The sequence below is a fragment of the Neoarius graeffei genome, chromosome 25 (genome assembly GCF_027579695.1).
Source record: "Neoarius graeffei isolate fNeoGra1 chromosome 25, fNeoGra1.pri, whole genome shotgun sequence".
NCBI classification, from domain to species: Eukaryota; Metazoa; Chordata; class Actinopteri; order Siluriformes; family Ariidae; genus Neoarius; species Neoarius graeffei.
In genome coordinates this window covers 4,646,686-4,665,201 of record NC_083593.1, presented here as the reverse complement: position 1 = coordinate 4,665,201, position 18,516 = coordinate 4,646,686, and the positions used below count along the sequence as shown (strand labels likewise).

Genomic DNA, 18,516 nt, shown 5'->3' with positions numbered 1-18,516 from the left:
TGTTAATACTAATCATCAATAGAAATCAGACAGCTTTTAAAAATAAATATTATTGATGTATTGCCATAAAATTTAAAGAATGCTAAGTAGTGAACATTACATGTCTCTATGTCTGTCTCTCTCTGTCTGTCTCTCTGTCTCTGTCTGTCTGTCAGTATTTAACGTCAGGTGCGAAGCGCACCACAGCCTTGCTGCGAGGTTCCTGTGGCTCCTGCTCTCCTCCAGAAGTCCCAGAGGAATAAAAATCACTGATGCGTCCAACTGTAGACTCTGATTCACTGGAGTTAGGATGGAGAGAGACAGGGAGAGAGAGAGACAGACAGACATACAGCAAGAGAGAGAAAGAGAGAGAGAGAGACAGACAGACAGACAGACAGACAGACAGACAGACAGACAAGGACAGGCAGAAAGGAAGAGACAAACAGGGAGAGAGAGGCAGGAGAGAGCGAGAAACACAGAGAGACAGACAGGAAGAGAGAGAGAGAGAGGCAGACAGACAGACAAGGACAGACAAAATGGGTGAGCGAGACACAGATAGACAGACAGAAAATGAGAGTGAGAGAGATACAGACAGACAGACAGAGAGAGAGGCAGGCAGACAGACAAGGACAGACAAAATGGGTGCATGAGACACGGAGAGACAGACAGGAAACGAGAGTGAGAGAGATACAGAGAGACAGACAGGGAGGGTGAGAGAGAGACAGCCAGAGAGAGAGAGAGAGAGAGAGAGCAAGAGACAGACAGACAGAGGGAGAGAGAGAGAGAGAGAGACAGACAGACAAGGACAGGCAGAAAAAGAGAGCCAGAAAGGAAGAGAGAGAGAGAGCTGTAAGACATTTCATCCAGTACAAGTGGAAATGAAGCCTTCAACATCCTGTGTTTTGTTATTAACATTATATTAGTGTATCATTACAAGGCTATTTATTGTAATCAGATTTTGCTGAGGAAGGCGGAGCTTCACTGAAATTAAATCAGACCATTTCAATCTTGATTATATGACATCACCACGGGCATTTCTTTTCATCTTTTCCAGCTCAGTGTCGTCGACCTGAATGAATCATTTTCTTAAAAACACTTTTCTGGCGACAAGCTTCAGGATCTTCGAATCAAATCAAATCAAACAAATAATTTAGGCGAGTTGAGTTTAAGAGTGTACGCGTTTCTCAGGTTGTTCAAGACTTCAAAATGTTCAGGAGAGACTACAACAAAAACACAAACGCACACAAAAATACAATTAATACACAGATTCACTGTAAACAATAAACATTGTACACAAACTACACAATATGTTCAATAACGCAACTTTGTCTCATCTAAAAGACATAATCGCAAATCTCAAATCTTATCAGATCAGAAGATATTTCGATTTGAATTCTGTGGATGTGTGAGGTATTTCAGATATATCACACAAACAGTGAAATATATCAGACAATACATCGGACATATCAGATAATCACGGTGAAATATATCAGACGATGTATTACTTCACATGCACACACACACACACGGAGATGTGGATCTCATATGGAATGGTTTATGTTCTAATATGTATTCAGTGTGGTAAATATTTTGCGTTCATACATGACATGTAACTTTAGGACAAAACACCACCGCTACACTACAAGCGAACGCTTTAGCTTTAACGCTTTCTCTCCATATGGAAGAGAATGATGTGTGCATGTTGTGTGTGCTGACTGTCAGTATTTAAAGGGTTAATGAAAGGCCGTGCCTCGTCTCGGGTGTGTCTTTACCTTGGGTCAGGTAGAGCGCAGCGCCACAGGTGTTGCTTTAGCGTCTGCACCCAACCGATATCTCGGATTGGCTGACAGAGCTGAATGTAGTGCTGCTGTTTTAGCACGAGCCTTAAAAAAAAAAAAGACGAGACGAGAACAAAGGCCACGGATTAGCTACATCAAAGTCAACGATTCTCACAAATAAAAGCAGGTGTAAATATGTGTGTAAATTGACATCGGATTACTGAGATGAAGGAAAAGCCTCCATCATGACATCATCATCATCATCTGACTGGAGTGTGGATATCACACTGGATATCATTCAGTGATACTGTCCATCTTCGCACATACATCAGATATATCAGACAATGACTCGGACGATATATCGGATTTATGAAAGCTCACTCAGCACTAAGATGGCTGTGTGAAAGGATGCTCAGGTTACACACGGCATCAACAGGTGTGTGTTAGCATTTAATCATTCGCTAATGTTGCTCTACTGGAGTTCTCTTCCATGTGGAGTCTCACACACACACACACACACACACACACACACACACACACACACACACACACACACACAATACGAACAGGAACACAAGACAAATCTCACACACACACACAGTCGCTCACCTACCGTGGATTCCCAAACCCTCCATGCTCCCGGGGAAGAGAGGGATGAGGCGGAAAAGAGGAGTGTGACTGGATCGAGAGGGTTGAATTGGAAAAGAGGGCAAAAGGAAAGAGGAAGGGGGGACTGGAATAAAGAGATGAATTCCAGGAGGAAGAATGCAAAGACAGGGATAATTATAAAAGGAGAAGGAAATAGGAAGAGGAATAAACAGGAAGTAGGATGAGCGTCTTGAAAAGGAAATTGGCATTGGAAAAGGAAAAAAGTGAACAGAAAAGGAGGAGAAAAGAGTGAGTGGGAAGAATGAGCAGAGGAGTGGAAAGAGAGGAATGAATGAGAAGAGAGGGAACAAAGGCTGAAGGAGATGAATGGAAAGACTGAGGACGAGATGGGAACGAGAGCTGGGGTAAATGGGAAGATGGCGTGAAAAGGAAGAGAGCATGATAGGAATGGATCATAAAGATGGATAATTAGGAAAGAAAGGGTGAATTGGAAGTGATGAGCAAACAGGAAGTACAGGGAGCATGGGATGATGGGAGGGGATGATGGATGAATGAGGTGAAAAGGCTGAGTGACAAGTTGGGAAGAGCAGGAAATGAAAATAAGAAAGAGAGAGAAGAGAGGGAGCCCTCCCACCTCTCAAACAAAACAAAGCGAGACTCTTCGGCTTCTGCGTTTTGCGTTTATTAGCAACATTTTCTATAATTATCAGCAAGCAGAGAAAAAGTACAGGTCACATGATCATAGGTTCATCATCGCCGCTGTTACACGTTTTTCGTTGTTTTAACATGAAGTGCATGAAGTAGAAATAGCACCAGTGATAAGCAGGCGTGGTGTGTAGGGAACGGTTGACCCCCTGTGAAGCCCACGTCTGTCTCTGTGTACTCAACACCACCATTACTCTGTGCTAGCGCTAATGCTAACTGGCGGCTCCCAAACGTCGATGAAATGCAAGAAAACCAAAACCCAAACATGCTCCATGTTTGTTTCTGCAACTTTTCTCACCCGGAATTTTCTGCAAATATTCCAAAGACAACAAGTGTGACATATTCACAAGCGTTTCTTTTCACATCACTAGCATTCGCACAATCTGTTCGCTAAATAATGAGCAGAGCTAAAACTGTCGTACACTCTTGTGGTTACAGGAATCAGATCAACAGGAAACGAAGATGAGGGAGAAGTGACATCAAATCCCAAAACAATGACGAGACCAGAGACAGATGAGGGAATGGCAGCAGGCTGGGACATGATCCAACACACATACTGTCACACGTGACAGAAAAAGGCCAATGAGAAGAGAGAGCAAATGGAAAGAGAGATGAATAGGAAGAGGACAAGAATGGAAAGAGTAGGGACAATTAGGAAAAGAGGGGATGGTATAAGATGGATGAACAGGAAGAGAAGCGAAAAGGGAAGAATGAGCAGATGGGAATACAGCGTGGCAAATATGAAAGGACTAGAGGGGAGAGCTGGAAGAAGGAGAACAGGAACCAGGATGAGGAGGACGAGGAAGGTGAGGAGGAGGACAAGGAAGAAGATAAAAATGAGAATGAGGTGAAGGACAAGGAGGAGGACAACAAGGAAGAGGAGGAAGATGCAAAGGAGGACAAGAGAGAGAAGGATGAGGAGAAGGACAAGGAAGAGAAGGAGGACAAGAAGGAAGAGGAGGAACATGAAAAGGAGGACAAGAAGGAAGAGGAGGATGATGAAAAGGAGGACATGAAAGAGAAGGATGAGAAGGAGGACAACACAGAAGAGGAGCAAGATGACAAGGAGGACAAAAAGGAGAAGTATGAGGAGGAGGACAACATGGAAAAGGAGGAATATGAAAATGAGGACAAGAGGAGGAAGAAGACAAGAAGGAAGAGGAGGAGGATGAAAAGGAGGACAAGGAGGAGGACAACAAGAAAAAGGAGGAACATGAAAAGGAGGACAAGGAAGAGGATGAGGAACATGAGGATGAAGAGGAGGATGTGTGGAACAGTGTCACAATAAAACATCATTAATAATAAATAAACTTTTTCTGGTTGAATACAGAGGAACTGTGATATACGTCTGGACAGCTGTAGGGAGCGTCCAACATCCCATCAAGGGAATCGTGTGTGTGTGTGTGTGTATTAAATTTTAGTTCATTTATCATCACCACCTCCTGCTTTAGTCTTTTATTCCCTTGTTATCTAACACACCCACAAAACTGTAATCTAATCTACACTATTTCCCCAAAAGACAAATCCATACGACATCCCATAATAAATAATCACATGACCTTGATCGAGTTGTTCGTCGTAGCAACAGCGACCCTCCCCTCAATACCGAATGCTCCTCTGTGTAACTCGACCCCCCCCCAGTGTTTGGAGGAAATGATGTCCATGACACAGCGCTGTTGGAGCTGGACTTCCTCTAATCACTCCTTTTATGGTAATAATGAAAAATAAACGAGGCCGCGTCTCAAATCGCGCACTCTGTACACTGCTCTCACACTACACACTTCACTGTGTGGTAACTGGACATTTTTTTACTGCAGCACCCCGCCTCAATCGAACAGCAACGTTTAAGGTGAATAAGAAATGACAGATTAGTGCGGGCTACCTCGCACTATTTAGTCACCAAATTGGTTTGCGGTTGCGGTGTTTCCTCTCTCACACACCTCATGAGCGATGAACTACAAGCAGACGGTATTGAACAGAGCTCGCTGTCGAACTTAGCTACGATAATTTTATAAGGTAACTTATTAAATAAAATAAAATAAATGCATGACTACGGGAGTGAATACATTAAACGTTAATCCAGTTTGGACAATTTTTCTTCTCAAATTTGCAGTGTTTATGTGTTTTGACTTTTTTTTTAGATTTAAAGTGCAAAATTACAAACAAACAAACAAAATAAATAAATAAATAAAATGTAACAATCTATTTGTAAATAATTAATATATATATTTTTTAATTATTTGAGAAAACAATTGACCGCAAAATAACAATTTATTACAGTAATAAATGATAAATAAATGACAATGAACAAAATAGTTTACTACAATTGAGGGATAAATTGTAATTTTGTAAAACTGCAGTAAAATAATAATCATTTTCCTTTTTAATTCCTGTAATATTTTTCCGTTTATTTAGTATTTTGGACAGTCATGTATAAGTTACAGTAATGTAGAGTACGTAGAGTAATATAAGCTTCCTCTTTTGTAAGGACACTTTGTGCGTTAATAGTGCACTAGAATGTCGTACGCGATTTGAGACACAGCCAAAGACACATGCTCAGGCAGGCAGAGATACACACACAGCACAAGCAGGCAAAAAGGATGCACATGTTTATCAAAGGGGTTGTGTCTTGTTGTTGTTGTTGTTGTTGTTCTGGGAGAGACCGAAAGATCTGGATTAGGGTTCATGCTGCATAAAATTCATCACAGACACAAACAAGTCCAAGTTCCTTCGATAAACTCGTCCCGAGCTTAATAATGCATTCCATCAGCCGCTCCATGCAGAGAACCAGCATCAGCATCAGCACCAGCATCATCGGCACCATCCATGGGCCAACCGGGGTAGCGGTTGCCATGGAATCCTCGCCACTGGAGACGAGGCGCGAGGGTGGGGCAGGGTGGGATGGGGCAGGTAGGCGGAGCTGAGGTGAATGCAAATGATGAGTGATTGCATAATGAGGGGGCGTTTTATATTTTATAATCACAAGAACCTGACGATCTTAAGAGAGAGAGAGAGAAAGATGGAGGCACACACACACACAAATGAAGAGATGAGTGAGAGAGAGAGACACACACAGATGAAGAGATGAGCGAGAGAGAGAGAGAGAGAGAGAGAGAGACACACACACACAGATGAAGAGATGAGCAAGAGAGAGAGAGAGAGAGAGAGACACACACACACACACACACACACAAATGAAGAGATGAGTGAGAGAGACACACACACACACACACACACAGATGAAGAGATGAGCGAGAGAGAGAGAGACAGACACACACACACACACACACAGATGAAGAGATGAGAGAGAGAGAGAGACACACACACACGTCCTGATTCTGTCATGCCCCTGGATCAAAAAGGGCGGAGCTTAAATCAAGTCTCATTAACCAATCGTAGACTGATTTAAGAGTTTGGCTCATGATTACTGGCTTTTAATTAATTTTACATAATATAATACTTCGCCTAATATTAGCTCGCTTGCTCTATTATCGAGCTAACTGGCATCCTTAATGTTAGATGGTTAGCTTAGCTAGCTTAGCTAATGTTGCTAAACTATTACACTGCGTAATTAAAACCGGTATCTTATTCTAAATACTATGGCTGCGTTCAAAACGACATTTTAGGACAGCATTTACAGTAACGTGTGACATCAAGACGCCGGAACTAAACTCATTCATTTTGCGTTAGCTAGTTAGCGAACAGATGCCTTGCAAATTACAGCAAACAAATTTAGCTGGTTACAGTGACGGGGTTTAAGATAATACAATGTTGATTTATTTTTTGAGCAAGCTGCTGTACAGAATTATGGGTAAAAGGCAGTATCGAGGAAATAACAGGGGGCAGTTTGAAGGCATCTTACAAGACAGGAAATGAGAGTTGGATCCATTTTGAATGGTCCTTGATGCCTTGCTTGTACATCTTGCTAGAGATCCTCCTGAGAAGAAAAGCTCGCTTTGATACATCATCGTTTTGTATGATAAGCTCAATCAGATGATTGTACTGTATTTCATTTAAGCTCCACCCCTTTTGATTCAGGGACATGTGTCATTTAGCAAAATCAGGATATGTGTGTGTGTGTCTGAGAGAGAGAGAGAGAGAGAGAGAGAGAGAGAGAGAGAGAGAGAGAAATGAGTATGGAAGAGAGGAAGAGCACTACAGTGAGGGAAGAGTCGCTGAGTGAAAAGCTCTTAGCTGATTGGTCCAGCCTCGGCGGCTGTGTTGAGGAAGAGAGGAAGTGAGAGGAGAAGTGCGGTGGTGTTTACTCTTTCGCCTCAGCCAGTTTGTTGTTCATCTCTTTACTTTTCTCCTTGTCGCTCAGCCGCTGCTTCTCAGAGCTCTTCTTCTTGGAGCCGCGCCCCGACCCTGACTGCTTCTCCTTCGACTTCTTCAGCGCTTTACCATGAGAGGACGAAGAAGATGGCGTCTTTTTCGGTTTGGAGCGCGGGAGACTCAATCTGTCCACCTACCAGGAAACATTAAACCAGAAAATGCAGAATTAATAAAAGAGGCACTAATTACAGACTTTTTTTGTGAAAGTGGGTGTGGGTAATTTATGAAGCGATCTCCTGCACAATCTTGTTTATTTAACTGGTGGGATTTACTTTAATTTTTTTTCTCCACTGGCATTTAAAGCAATAACGACGTGTCGGCTAGTTGGAAGTGGTTTGTTCAGAAAATGTCTTTGCTCATCGAGAAATAAAATGAATTGCTTCATGAAAGATTTCACTGGACGTCCCTGGCACCTACTTAAGAAATGATGATGATCGTCACCAATACAATTTTAGTCGAGTACAGAATAAAAATACAAACCTCAGACTAAAAATACAAACCTCTACATGTCTTTTATACCTCAGACCTCAAGAAGAGCATTTTACAAATTCTACATTTCTCACGTGAACACACGCACTGCTGAAGGCAGGATTATGAGCGGAATGTTGTCTCACTTTAGTGGGCTCGAAGTAGGGTTCGCTGTACAGCGTGCGCACTCTCCTCCTCTCCTGCGCCTTGTTATCAGCCAGCTGCACTTTGGCCTGTTCTCCCCTGTAGGTGGCGCTGTAGCTGGTCTCCAGGTTGGTCTTATCGTCCGGGGGCTCGTACTGAGATTTGGCTCGGATGAGTTTCACCGGTTTCACATCTGTGTACGCTTTAAACTCCGTCCTGGGGAAAAAAAAAAACAATGCAGAAAATAGATGAGATTCGAGCTGAGAACCTGGTGCATGGATCCTGAATTCAGTTAACATCATGCTCTAACAGGTGTGTGTTTATAACCAATCAGAGTTCAGATTATAAAACATTATACATACAGGACACTTTTTCAATGAAATACAAACATGTGTTCTGTTCCCTTCTAGTGGGTTTGATAACATGCAATATTGTTAGCATATCGCTTATCCTACATGTATTAAATCACTCTACCCAATGAAGAACGAGCGTTGAATATGGTTTACGATATTGCATGGTTGTCAAGACAACATAAATAAAACTTCCGCGCTAGCGAGTTAGTGACTGTGACCATTTGTAAACAAGCATGGCCACCAGGTTTGCTTCGTTAAGTACGGAAGATTTTGAGAGCATTTTGAAAAAGAAAGATGCGTTGAACACCCGAAAGGAATGTGTATGTATAATAATAATCTCATTATCTGTAGCCGCTTTATCCTGTTCTACAGGGTCGCAGGCAAGCTGGAGCCTATCCCAGCTGACTATGGGCGAAAGGCGGGGTACACCCTGGACAAGTCGCCAGGTCATCACAGGGTTGACACAGAAACACAGACAACCATTCACACTCACATTCACACCTACGCTCAATTTAGAGTCACCAGTTAACCTAACCTGCATGTCTTTGGACTGTGGGGGAAACCGGAGCACCCGGAGGAAACCCACGCGGACACGGGGAGAACATGCAAACTCAGCACAGAAAGGCCCTCGCCGGCCACGGGGCTCGAACCCGGACCTTCTTGCTGTGAGGCGACAGCGCTAATCACTACACCACCGTGCCGCCCGTATAATAATAATAATAATAATGGTTTTTTTCATGGTCTATCAGGTGGTGTTTACATTAGACCGTATCCGTCTCGTTTTTGTCGCGGATGCACTGTCCGTGCACATTAAAACGCCGGGAAACGACTCCACAGGCGGAACAACTTGAATCCGCCAGGGCCCACGTATTCAACCCAGTTCGTATCTGATCCGGTGCTGTGTAAACATTGAGGAACGAGGAAACGCAGTGCTGAGCTCTAGCTGACGTCGTCATTGGACAACGTCACTGTGACATCCACCTTCCTGATTCGCTGGCGTTGGGATCACACACACAGCGGCTCAGTCCCGAATCACTGCTCGTGCACTTCACTCGCGCGCTCTGTGAGCTGCACAGGGCCGGAGTGCGCACCCTCCAGAGGGCACTCGCTGTTCAGGGCGGAGTGATTTGGAGCGCAGGAGGAAGCGCTGAGCCGCACTGAGGTTTATTTACACATTTCAACTTATTTACCTCCTTCAGGCGCTTAAACTCAGTGAGAACATGAACATCACAGCCAGGTGTGTTTATCTGCTGGAGAAGGTGTTCGCTTGCCATCCTTCTACTTGCAAGTGGTGAGTGACTTGCGCATGCCCGATATGCACCGGGATCATGTGACGTGCCGTCTAATTAGTCATGTGATTAGCGTATCCGTGTATTGGCGTTGCTGTGTGCACGCGAATCGTGTATTGGCGTTGCTGTGTGCACGCGAATCGTTTTAAAAACGTTAATCTGATGATCCGCTGATACGGTCTAATGTAAACCCCACCTCAGATATATTCCATTCAGCTACTCGTCTTCAACTCGTTCAGTATCATGCTAGCTGAATTGAATATATCTGATATACCATGAAAAAAAGACAGCCAATATTATTTAAATATAAGCTTTATAATGACATTTATAGGGCAGAATTTTTCTGTAAGGAGAACTGGTAGAATTTATTCACTCATGATTTTTGTTCTAAAGGATTCTCCATTCTCTCTCTCTCTCATCATATTCCTGAAGTAGAGGAGACAATAACAAAATCACATCAGGAACGCAGTGTAAAGAACAACTGTATATAGCTGCTATAATATACAGAGAACAGGAACTAACTTGATGTCTCATCTCATCTCATCTCATCTCATCTCTTCTCATTGGTAAACTGCTGTGGTGTAAGAGGAATAAAACACTCAGGGACATGCTGTTATTGGAAAATAATCAACTTCTGGGTGATAACAGAAACTCCGCTTCATCGCACCACCCTGGCATCGATTATTTTCTTGTAACAGCATGTTCTCGAGTGTATCGCAGCATATTCACAGTCTCAGGTCTTCACCCTCTGGTCTGTCGTCCGTCCCCAAATTTAAACTATCCACCACGAGTTCCAGGGCTTTTAGGGTCGCGGCCCCCAAGCTGACAAATTCTCTCGTTCAGGGTCTTCGGGATTGTACATCTCTCCCCAAATTCAAAATTAATCTTAAATCTCGTCTCTTCTCTCGCTGCTATTCCTCCTCCTGAGATATGCTCATGGAAATGATCATTTTGTTTCTTGTGTCTCCTCTCGGTCATGGTTTTTTTTTTTTTTTTTGGGGGGGGGGGGGGGGGGGGGTTTGATTTGCTTGTTTTTCTGTAGTGCCATTACTTTGTAAAGCGTCCTTGGGTTGGTGGAAGGCACAGTATAAATTAAACTTGTTGGTGTATAATAAGTAATTCATCAGTTATAATAAACAGAAACAGGACAAACAACATCAGCATGTGAGACAAGAAAAAAAGTGAGAAACAGACATGCAGAAAGCTTCATCACAATGACTCTGGTGTCCTGATGTTCATCTCGTGCTTGGTACTGACTCTAAAACCCAACACACACACACACCATACAATCACACTGACTTTAAACCAGCATTGTGTAATCCAGTATAATGAGTTAATTAGACATCTTAAATAAGTAAATGCTGCTGTGAGGCTCGGCTGCTTGAGCTCACTCACTCACACACACACACACACACACACACACACACACACACACACTCCTATGACTTTACTACTTCATTGCCGTTGTGAAAGAGCCGGTCGCCATGGTGATGCACTGGCAGCGTATAGAGATGTGAGGAGACGCAAGAGAGGTGCATTGTGGGTAAACAGTGGGCCGCCTCAATAATAAGGCACCTCACAGAGAGCATGAGATATTAGATAGAAATAAAATGGTGCATTGTGGGTAACTGAAACACACACGCGTCATGTGCTCTTCGTCCACCAGAAGACCCAGTGAGATGTTCAGTGCAAGCACAGAGAAAGAAAGCGAGGAACCCCAAACACTCAGCTGAAGGGGCGGAGCCATGAGTAGACCTCCAGCCAATAAAAACCCTCTCCAGTTTTCCTGATGATCCACTAGAAACTGTCGGCTGCTATAACTTATTCCTTACATTAGCCTCGGAGCATCAGCGCAAAACTAAGGAAACTGATGCACTTCTCTGAAGGACTGATTCAGCAAACGTTCGACTCAAACCCTCCCTGCACGAGCGTGATGCTAATCTGTGACCGTACATTTTCTCCATCTCTCTTAGCTCCAAAACAAACAAGACGTCACTCAGTCACTACGTTTGACCCGACAGAAAATCTGATGTCATTTGGATTTTTGTTGAAATGACACCTTTAATCTGTGTATGATTAATCTACGGCGTTTTCATGCAGTGATGCTTTAGTACACTTGAAAGAAAAAGGTTCTCATGCTGCTGCTTGTTGCTCTGGTGGAATTAACCCTGGATAGAAAAGGTTCACAAAGGGTTCTGAGTAGAACTTCTTTACGAAGCTAAGAACCTTGTGCATGTTGCAGATTTAGTGCATGATGCTAAACTGGAGACTAGAAGCTTCCATTACCTGAGCAGCATTAGATAAAGGTAAACTTGAGACGTGTGTGAGTGACTGCATGTGAGGAGAAACTCCTTTAATCTGTCGTGTGCAGATTAAAGGTGGGGTTTTTTTTCTCATTGTTTAAGCATTGCATACATAATTTGTTGATATATTTTCATAGTTTATCAGCAACAATATTTTTATGTTTTTGTATTTGTGCAAGGGAAAACTGTCAATTGGGACTATCCGTGCTGTCGTTTTTGCCTGTCAATCAGCTTCGTATGGATTTCTGACGAACTCTGTTAAACCGAGCAGGGGTGAGTTTCTGAAAAGCATCGTAGCACAAAGAGCATCGTTAAATGGTTGAGCGAGCATCACAATGATCTCTCTCTCCTAGTTAAGATGCTCTTAGCATTTAGAGGCTTTTGGGAAAGCCATCCCAGAGCACTGGTGGGGTTTGAGTGGAACTCCTTTATGGACTGAAATAAACTTCACCTGTAGGAACTTCCGGCGCCGACCTCGTCTTTGATCTGCCGATTGAGCGCGTCCGCGGCCGCTCGCCCTCCGAGCTTCTGCGGCTCGTGCTTGACCTCTGACCCCTCCATCTTGGTGGCCTGCTTCCGCTTCAGGATCTCCTTCTCCTGCACCCTGTCGGCGACCTGGCCCTTCTCCACGCCGCCGTCCTGCTCCGTGCGGCTGGCTTTGGGGATCCACGGGTGATCCCTGCGCGGGAGCGGCCACGGCTTAAAGTCCTTCTGGTACTGCGTCTCGGTGGCCAAGGGCACTTCCGGTCCGTGGTACTCGCGCTTGGGCTTGCAGCTCGGCTCGCGACGCACTTTCCACGCTTTATAGTCCTGGCGCATCACGGAGCCATGCGCGCTCTCGCTGGACGCGGCTGTCGTGGGCGCGCCCGGGCCTTTAGAAACGACCTCTTGTGCGCTCTCAATGCCGCCAGGCTGCGTTTCTATGGCGACCCCGCTTGCTCCGGGCTGAGGGCGCGACTGGATCGTGTCGCACGCGTCCGAGTAGCTCGTGAAGACCAAAGGCACCGAGATGTCGGACTTGTCCAGCTGAGACCAGAACCGGGCCATGCAGCACGCGCGAGTGATACACGGCCACGCCATGCTTGGGGAGGTGTTAATCCGCAGGGTTACTCAATCGTGTACAGTCCGTCCCCGGTGCAATCAGACCGATTCAGGAAAACGGAGCCCGTGATCTCGTGCGTCTCGATCGCCCTGACGGCAGCAAAACGCCAAATGTCCAGAGATCAAAGAGCTTTAATTTCCTCTTCTTAAAAACGCCCTTATTTTAAAACCATCATGATGATCGTGATGAAGAAGAAGAAGAAGAAGATGATGATGATGATGATGGAGCTGAAAATCGAGGTTTTTGTTTGTCTTTTAACGCATCAAACAGCTCGCGAGGTCCGTGAGTTTGTCCTGCTGCGCTCATGCGCATCCACAACAGCCAGGGCTGCGAAGTCAATCCCAAAAAGAGTCGATTCTCTGATTCTTCAAAACATTAGAATCGATTCAATCAAAGCACACGCCACAAGATTCAAAAACAGTTTCTATCCCAAACCTATCATCACACTGAACTCTGCTCTGAAGTCTCTCTCTCTCACACACACTACAATCAATGTCAATATATCCACATTTTGTGCTATATTTATATTTATACTGTATATCCATCCATGGCGGCACGGTGGTGTAGTGGTTAGCGCTGTCGCCTCACAGCAAGAAGGTCCGGGTTCGAGCCCCGTGGCCGGCGAGGGCCTTTCTGTGCGGGGTTTGCATGTTCTCCCCGTGTCTGTGTGGGTTTCCTCCGGTGTGAGTGTGAATGGTTGTCTGTGTCTATGTGTCAGCCCTGTGATGACCTGGCGACTTGTCCAGGGTGTACCCCGCCTTTCACCCGTAGTCAGCTGGGATAGGCTCCAGCTTGCCTGCGACCCTGTAGAAGGATAAAGCGGCTAGAGATAATGAGATGAGATATCCATCCATTCATTATCTGTAGCCGCTTATCCTGTTCTACAGGGTCGCAGGCAAGCTGGAGCCTATCCCAGCTGACTATGGGCGAGAGGCGGGGTACACCCTGGCCAGGTCGCAGGGCTGACACATAGAGACAAACAACCATTCACACACCTTCACATTCGCACCTACGGTCAATTTAGAGCCACCAATTAGCCTAACCTGCATGTCTTTGGACTGTAGGGGAAACCAGAGCACCCGGAGGAAACCCATGCGGACACGGGGAGAACATGCAAACTCCGCACAGAAAGGCCCTCATTGGCTGCTGGGCTCAAACCCAGGACCTTCTTGCTGTGAGGCGACAGTGCTAATCACTACACCACCTATATTTATATACATAAATATAAATATTTTATTTATATAAAGGGGGAAGCTGGCGGCACGGTGGTGTAGTGGTTAGCGCTGTCGCCTCACAGCAAGAAGGTCTTGGGTTCGAGCCCCGGGGCCGGCGAGGGCCTTTCTGTGTGGAGTTTGCATGTTCTCCCCGTGTCCGCGTGGGTTTCCTCCGGGTGCTCCGGTTTCCCCCACAGTCCAAAGACATGCAGGTTAGGTTAACTCGTGACTCTAAATTGACCGTAGGTGTGAATGTGAGTGTGAATGGTTGTCTGTGTCTATGAGTCAGCCCTGTGATGACCTGGCGACTTGTCCAGGGTGTACCCAGCCTTTCGCCCATAGTCAGCTGGGATAGGCTCCAGCTTGCCTGTGACCCTGTAGAAGGATAAAGCGGCTAGAGATAATGAGATGAGATGAGAAGGGGGAAGCCATTGCCTAGAAGCTGCTTTGGGACCAAAAGGTCGCCGATTCGAGTCCCTCCACCAGCAGGAATGGCTGAAGTGCCCTTGAGCAAAGCACCGAACCCCCAACTGCTCCCCAGGCTGCTCTGGTTCTGATGTACATCACTCTGGATAAGAGCGTCTGCTAAATGCCATGAATGTAATGTAATGTTATTTATCTATTCCTAAGTGCAATATCCTTCACAAGTGCTCAGCTTCACTATCCTCCAGTTTATGTTATGTGAATCTTTGTACATTTGTAAATCTTTCTTGTTTGTAAATTCTGTCTATATCTTTGTATACTTGTAAACCCTTGTGTCTGTATTTATTTCATGCTTGCAAATCTGTAATCTTTTATCTGAGTAAGGCCGTGCACTGACTTTCACTGTATATCTTCCATATTGAATACTGAATCTTGAATCAGCTCATATCGGCTCATACACCATCGGAAGAAAGGTACCAACTGTACTTTTCCTTCTCACTCTGGTGGTACCATCAAGGGACAGATAATTGAAGGTAGGTTTCATAACTGGACTTTCTGGACCTTTGGAGCTTTACTGTAACAGGCCTTGTTGGTTACAGGTACCACATGCACCGAGTTAAAACATGGAGCTGCTCTTCATGGTACCACCTTAGCAACAAAGAAAGGTACAGTCTTGCACATGGTATCTTTATTTCAGAGAGTCTATGATGCAAAGTGAGAAAATATGGCACTTTTGTCATGATGTGAAAATTGCATCTAATTATAATCTCATCAAACGATCATGAGTCTGAGTCTGTAATTTTACATTACAGCCTAGAAATCTGAAAACAATGTCCATTTAAATCTCCTGACAACAAATCTGACTCATCAAAAGTTCATCAAGTTCATCATGAAGGGCATGCAGCCTTGACGATTCGGAGTGAGGATGACTCTCGATTCCCATGACTCTGAATCAGAATCGGAGTCGACTCCTGAACGTTCCTGATTGGAACAATCGTAACAACACCACGGTTGAGTTTCTGCCTGGTGCAGCAGACCCGCCCTTCCCTGCCTCGCCCCGCCCCCCGCGCTCCTCTCGCCTCAGCATCCCCTCGCGTGCGCGGTCCAAACCTGCGCTCCTCCGTGACCACGCCCACTCTGAATTAGCTGCACTGGGATTGGTCAGTAGGAGCCCTTGCAGAGTCTGACCACCCTCTCTGATTGGTCAGTGGAGATGGGGGGAAAAAAGTAAATGTTAATAAATATTCATGTAATATTGATTATAAATATTTATATAAATATTTTCAATCCGAAAATGATTGACAATTACCAATTATTATTATTATTATTATTATTATTAATAAATAACATTGTGTACTTTTACTGCATTAGATAGAGTTTGTATCTACTGTCTAGTGCACTTATTTAGGGAATTAGCAACTAAAGTCCATTATCAAGTGCACTACAAAGGGAGCACAATCCAAAAGTGCACCTTAATCCATCATCATGTCAGAGTAATTTTTAAAGGTGATACACAGAGCCAAGGCCTCACTTTTTGTTTATAAATGCCTTGAGACCTCAAGAATGGCACAGGAATAGTTTTAAGCATTAACAATAAATCTAATCTCGTAATTTTTACGATTAAAATGATTCATATAGGTAGCGGTCTGAGTGAATGACCTTGACATCTATCTGTCTCATCGCCATTTCCGCTATACTAAAACACAGAGCTGACTGCAACTTCAAGCCTCCATTTTGAGCTAATTTATCGCCATGCCACGTAGATGTGCTGCTGGCAGGTGCAGCAACATGACAGAAGGTGGATTTAAGTTGCACTCATGGCCCAAGAATGTTCAAACTGCAAAGATTTGGACACATTTTGCGAGAAATTCACGCCACATTTTACTAATGACTAGTACTAAACCTCTGATCTGTTGAGGAGCGTTGGCTATAAGTCCGTATTGACAGAGGGTGCAGTACCAACAATTAAAGGAAAAGAAAACTACGAGAAAAGGAAAGTAAGTTCAGTTGCAGCAGTTCTCCCGGAGTGTGAACTGAGCAGTAATGGCGGAGTATTCAGTATGGAGAAAATGGAGAATGAGTGGACCAGTCGTCAGATTTCTCCACTGGATATGCTATTTTTTTCTTCCGCTGGATATGCTTGCCTCAGCAGCAATATCTCACCCTTACGTGGAAGAAGCGACTGAACGAAGAACTGAAAGTCACATTGTTTCAAAACAATCGGCCACGAGATCGGCCTTCAAGAAGCGAGAACACAGATGGGTAAGATGCGACTCTCATTTGGTTACATAACAACAACAACAACAACACTCGTTGTTTACCTGCGTTTAGATTAATACATGTAACTTGTATTGTGTATTTAAGTTACCGGTATAAGATTATTTAATTTGCTTCAGAATGTGATTGTCTCAGTTCATCTGATTATTTAATTAGCCTTTTATGTTTAATCAGTGAAAATGCATGCATGTACATTGCATAAGTTATAACGCCTATCCTGTTTTAATGAGAGTCACATGAGACTGTCAGTTCAATTCCATACAATTCTCTCGACGGCTTTGTTCTTTGGCTGTATTTCGTAAGGTGGGGGCCTCCGTGGCCGACGTGTTACTATCGGATTCACTTTCCAATGGTTCAAACTGATATGGTTCTACGTGTATAGCAGTACCACATACACACACTCCAATTTCAGGACTATCACAGTCAGATGTATTACTATCTGAGGAATCTGAAGAATTTCCAATAAATCTGAACGAAGAGGCCATTGCAACCGCTCTCGCCTGCCGAGTCTGTCTTTGGTCTATAGCCGTCAAAGGCCTCGGCCTTAAAACCGGTTACCACTCTGACATCATGCACTCAGGGCTGGCTGGCTCAGTGGGGCAGCTCGAATGCCAACCTTGCGGTTGATTTTAACTCTCAAAAATATATATTTTTTAAATTCCCATTTATGCAGCACACAAGAATCAGGGATGGAGATACTATCCACTCAGAAATGTATTTAAAAATAAAGGTTCTGCATATCCTTCTAGAAGGATAAAGCGGCTAGAGATAATGAGATGAGGTTCTGCATATCTCCTTTAAGCCAACTCATAACAAGCCTTATAAGACCCTATGAAGCTTTATAATAAAAATACCAACCTTGAAAGAGCTACTAGATGCCAGTAAGCTTAAAAACAAAACAAAACTGCACATTCATCATTACCAATAATAAATGCAGTCATCAGAGGAGCTCGTGTTGTGTTTCAGCTAAAGGGAACTTTTATTCCTGGACTCTGAACAAGCAGATGGTGGTTGTGTTCACAGTGATGGCGCCGTTGGCTGTTAGCTAGGGTTATGACTGTGAAAGTGTTTTCAAAATTTCTACTTTCCTGATGTTGCATTTGGTGAACTTTTACTCATATATTACTTTTTTGAAGTTATTTTTATTGGGTCATGCAAAAACCTCCCGCACCCAACATCACCTCACTTTTGATAAATACATGTATATTAAATAAATAAATCATGATTATAAAATAAATTCATTGAAAGATGTGTAAAGTGCTTTTATATAAGAATAAATTGCTTAACAATTGTTGTAATAATAATTATAATTGTTAATTAATACAAATTTAATAATATTATTACATTTGTATTAATTAACAATTATAATTATTATTACAACAATTGTTGTTAATTTTTATTAATTAATTTAATTAATTTTTATAATGATTATTACAACAATATTATTAAATTTGTATTAATTAACAATTATAATTATTATTACAACAATTGTTAAGCAATTTATTGTTATATAAAAGTACTTTACATATCTTTCAATGAA

At 43.5% G+C, this 18,516-nt stretch overlaps 1 protein-coding gene across 1 annotated transcript; it reads right to left on the bottom strand.

Moving 5' to 3' along the window:
- On the bottom strand, nucleotides 1–13,315 carry map6a (microtubule-associated protein 6a). Its single transcript, XM_060909496.1, has 5 exons — nucleotides 12,412–13,315; nucleotides 8,018–8,231; nucleotides 7,337–7,536; nucleotides 1,752–1,862; nucleotides 1–278 (listed from the first exon to the last, which is right to left on the bottom strand). Exons 1-5 carry the CDS (start codon nucleotides 13,038–13,040, stop codon nucleotides 152–154), a joined length of 1,281 nt encoding a protein of 426 aa, XP_060765479.1. The 5' UTR covers nucleotides 13,041–13,315; the 3' UTR covers nucleotides 1–151.
- Nucleotides 13,316–18,516: the final 5,201 nt, after the last annotated feature.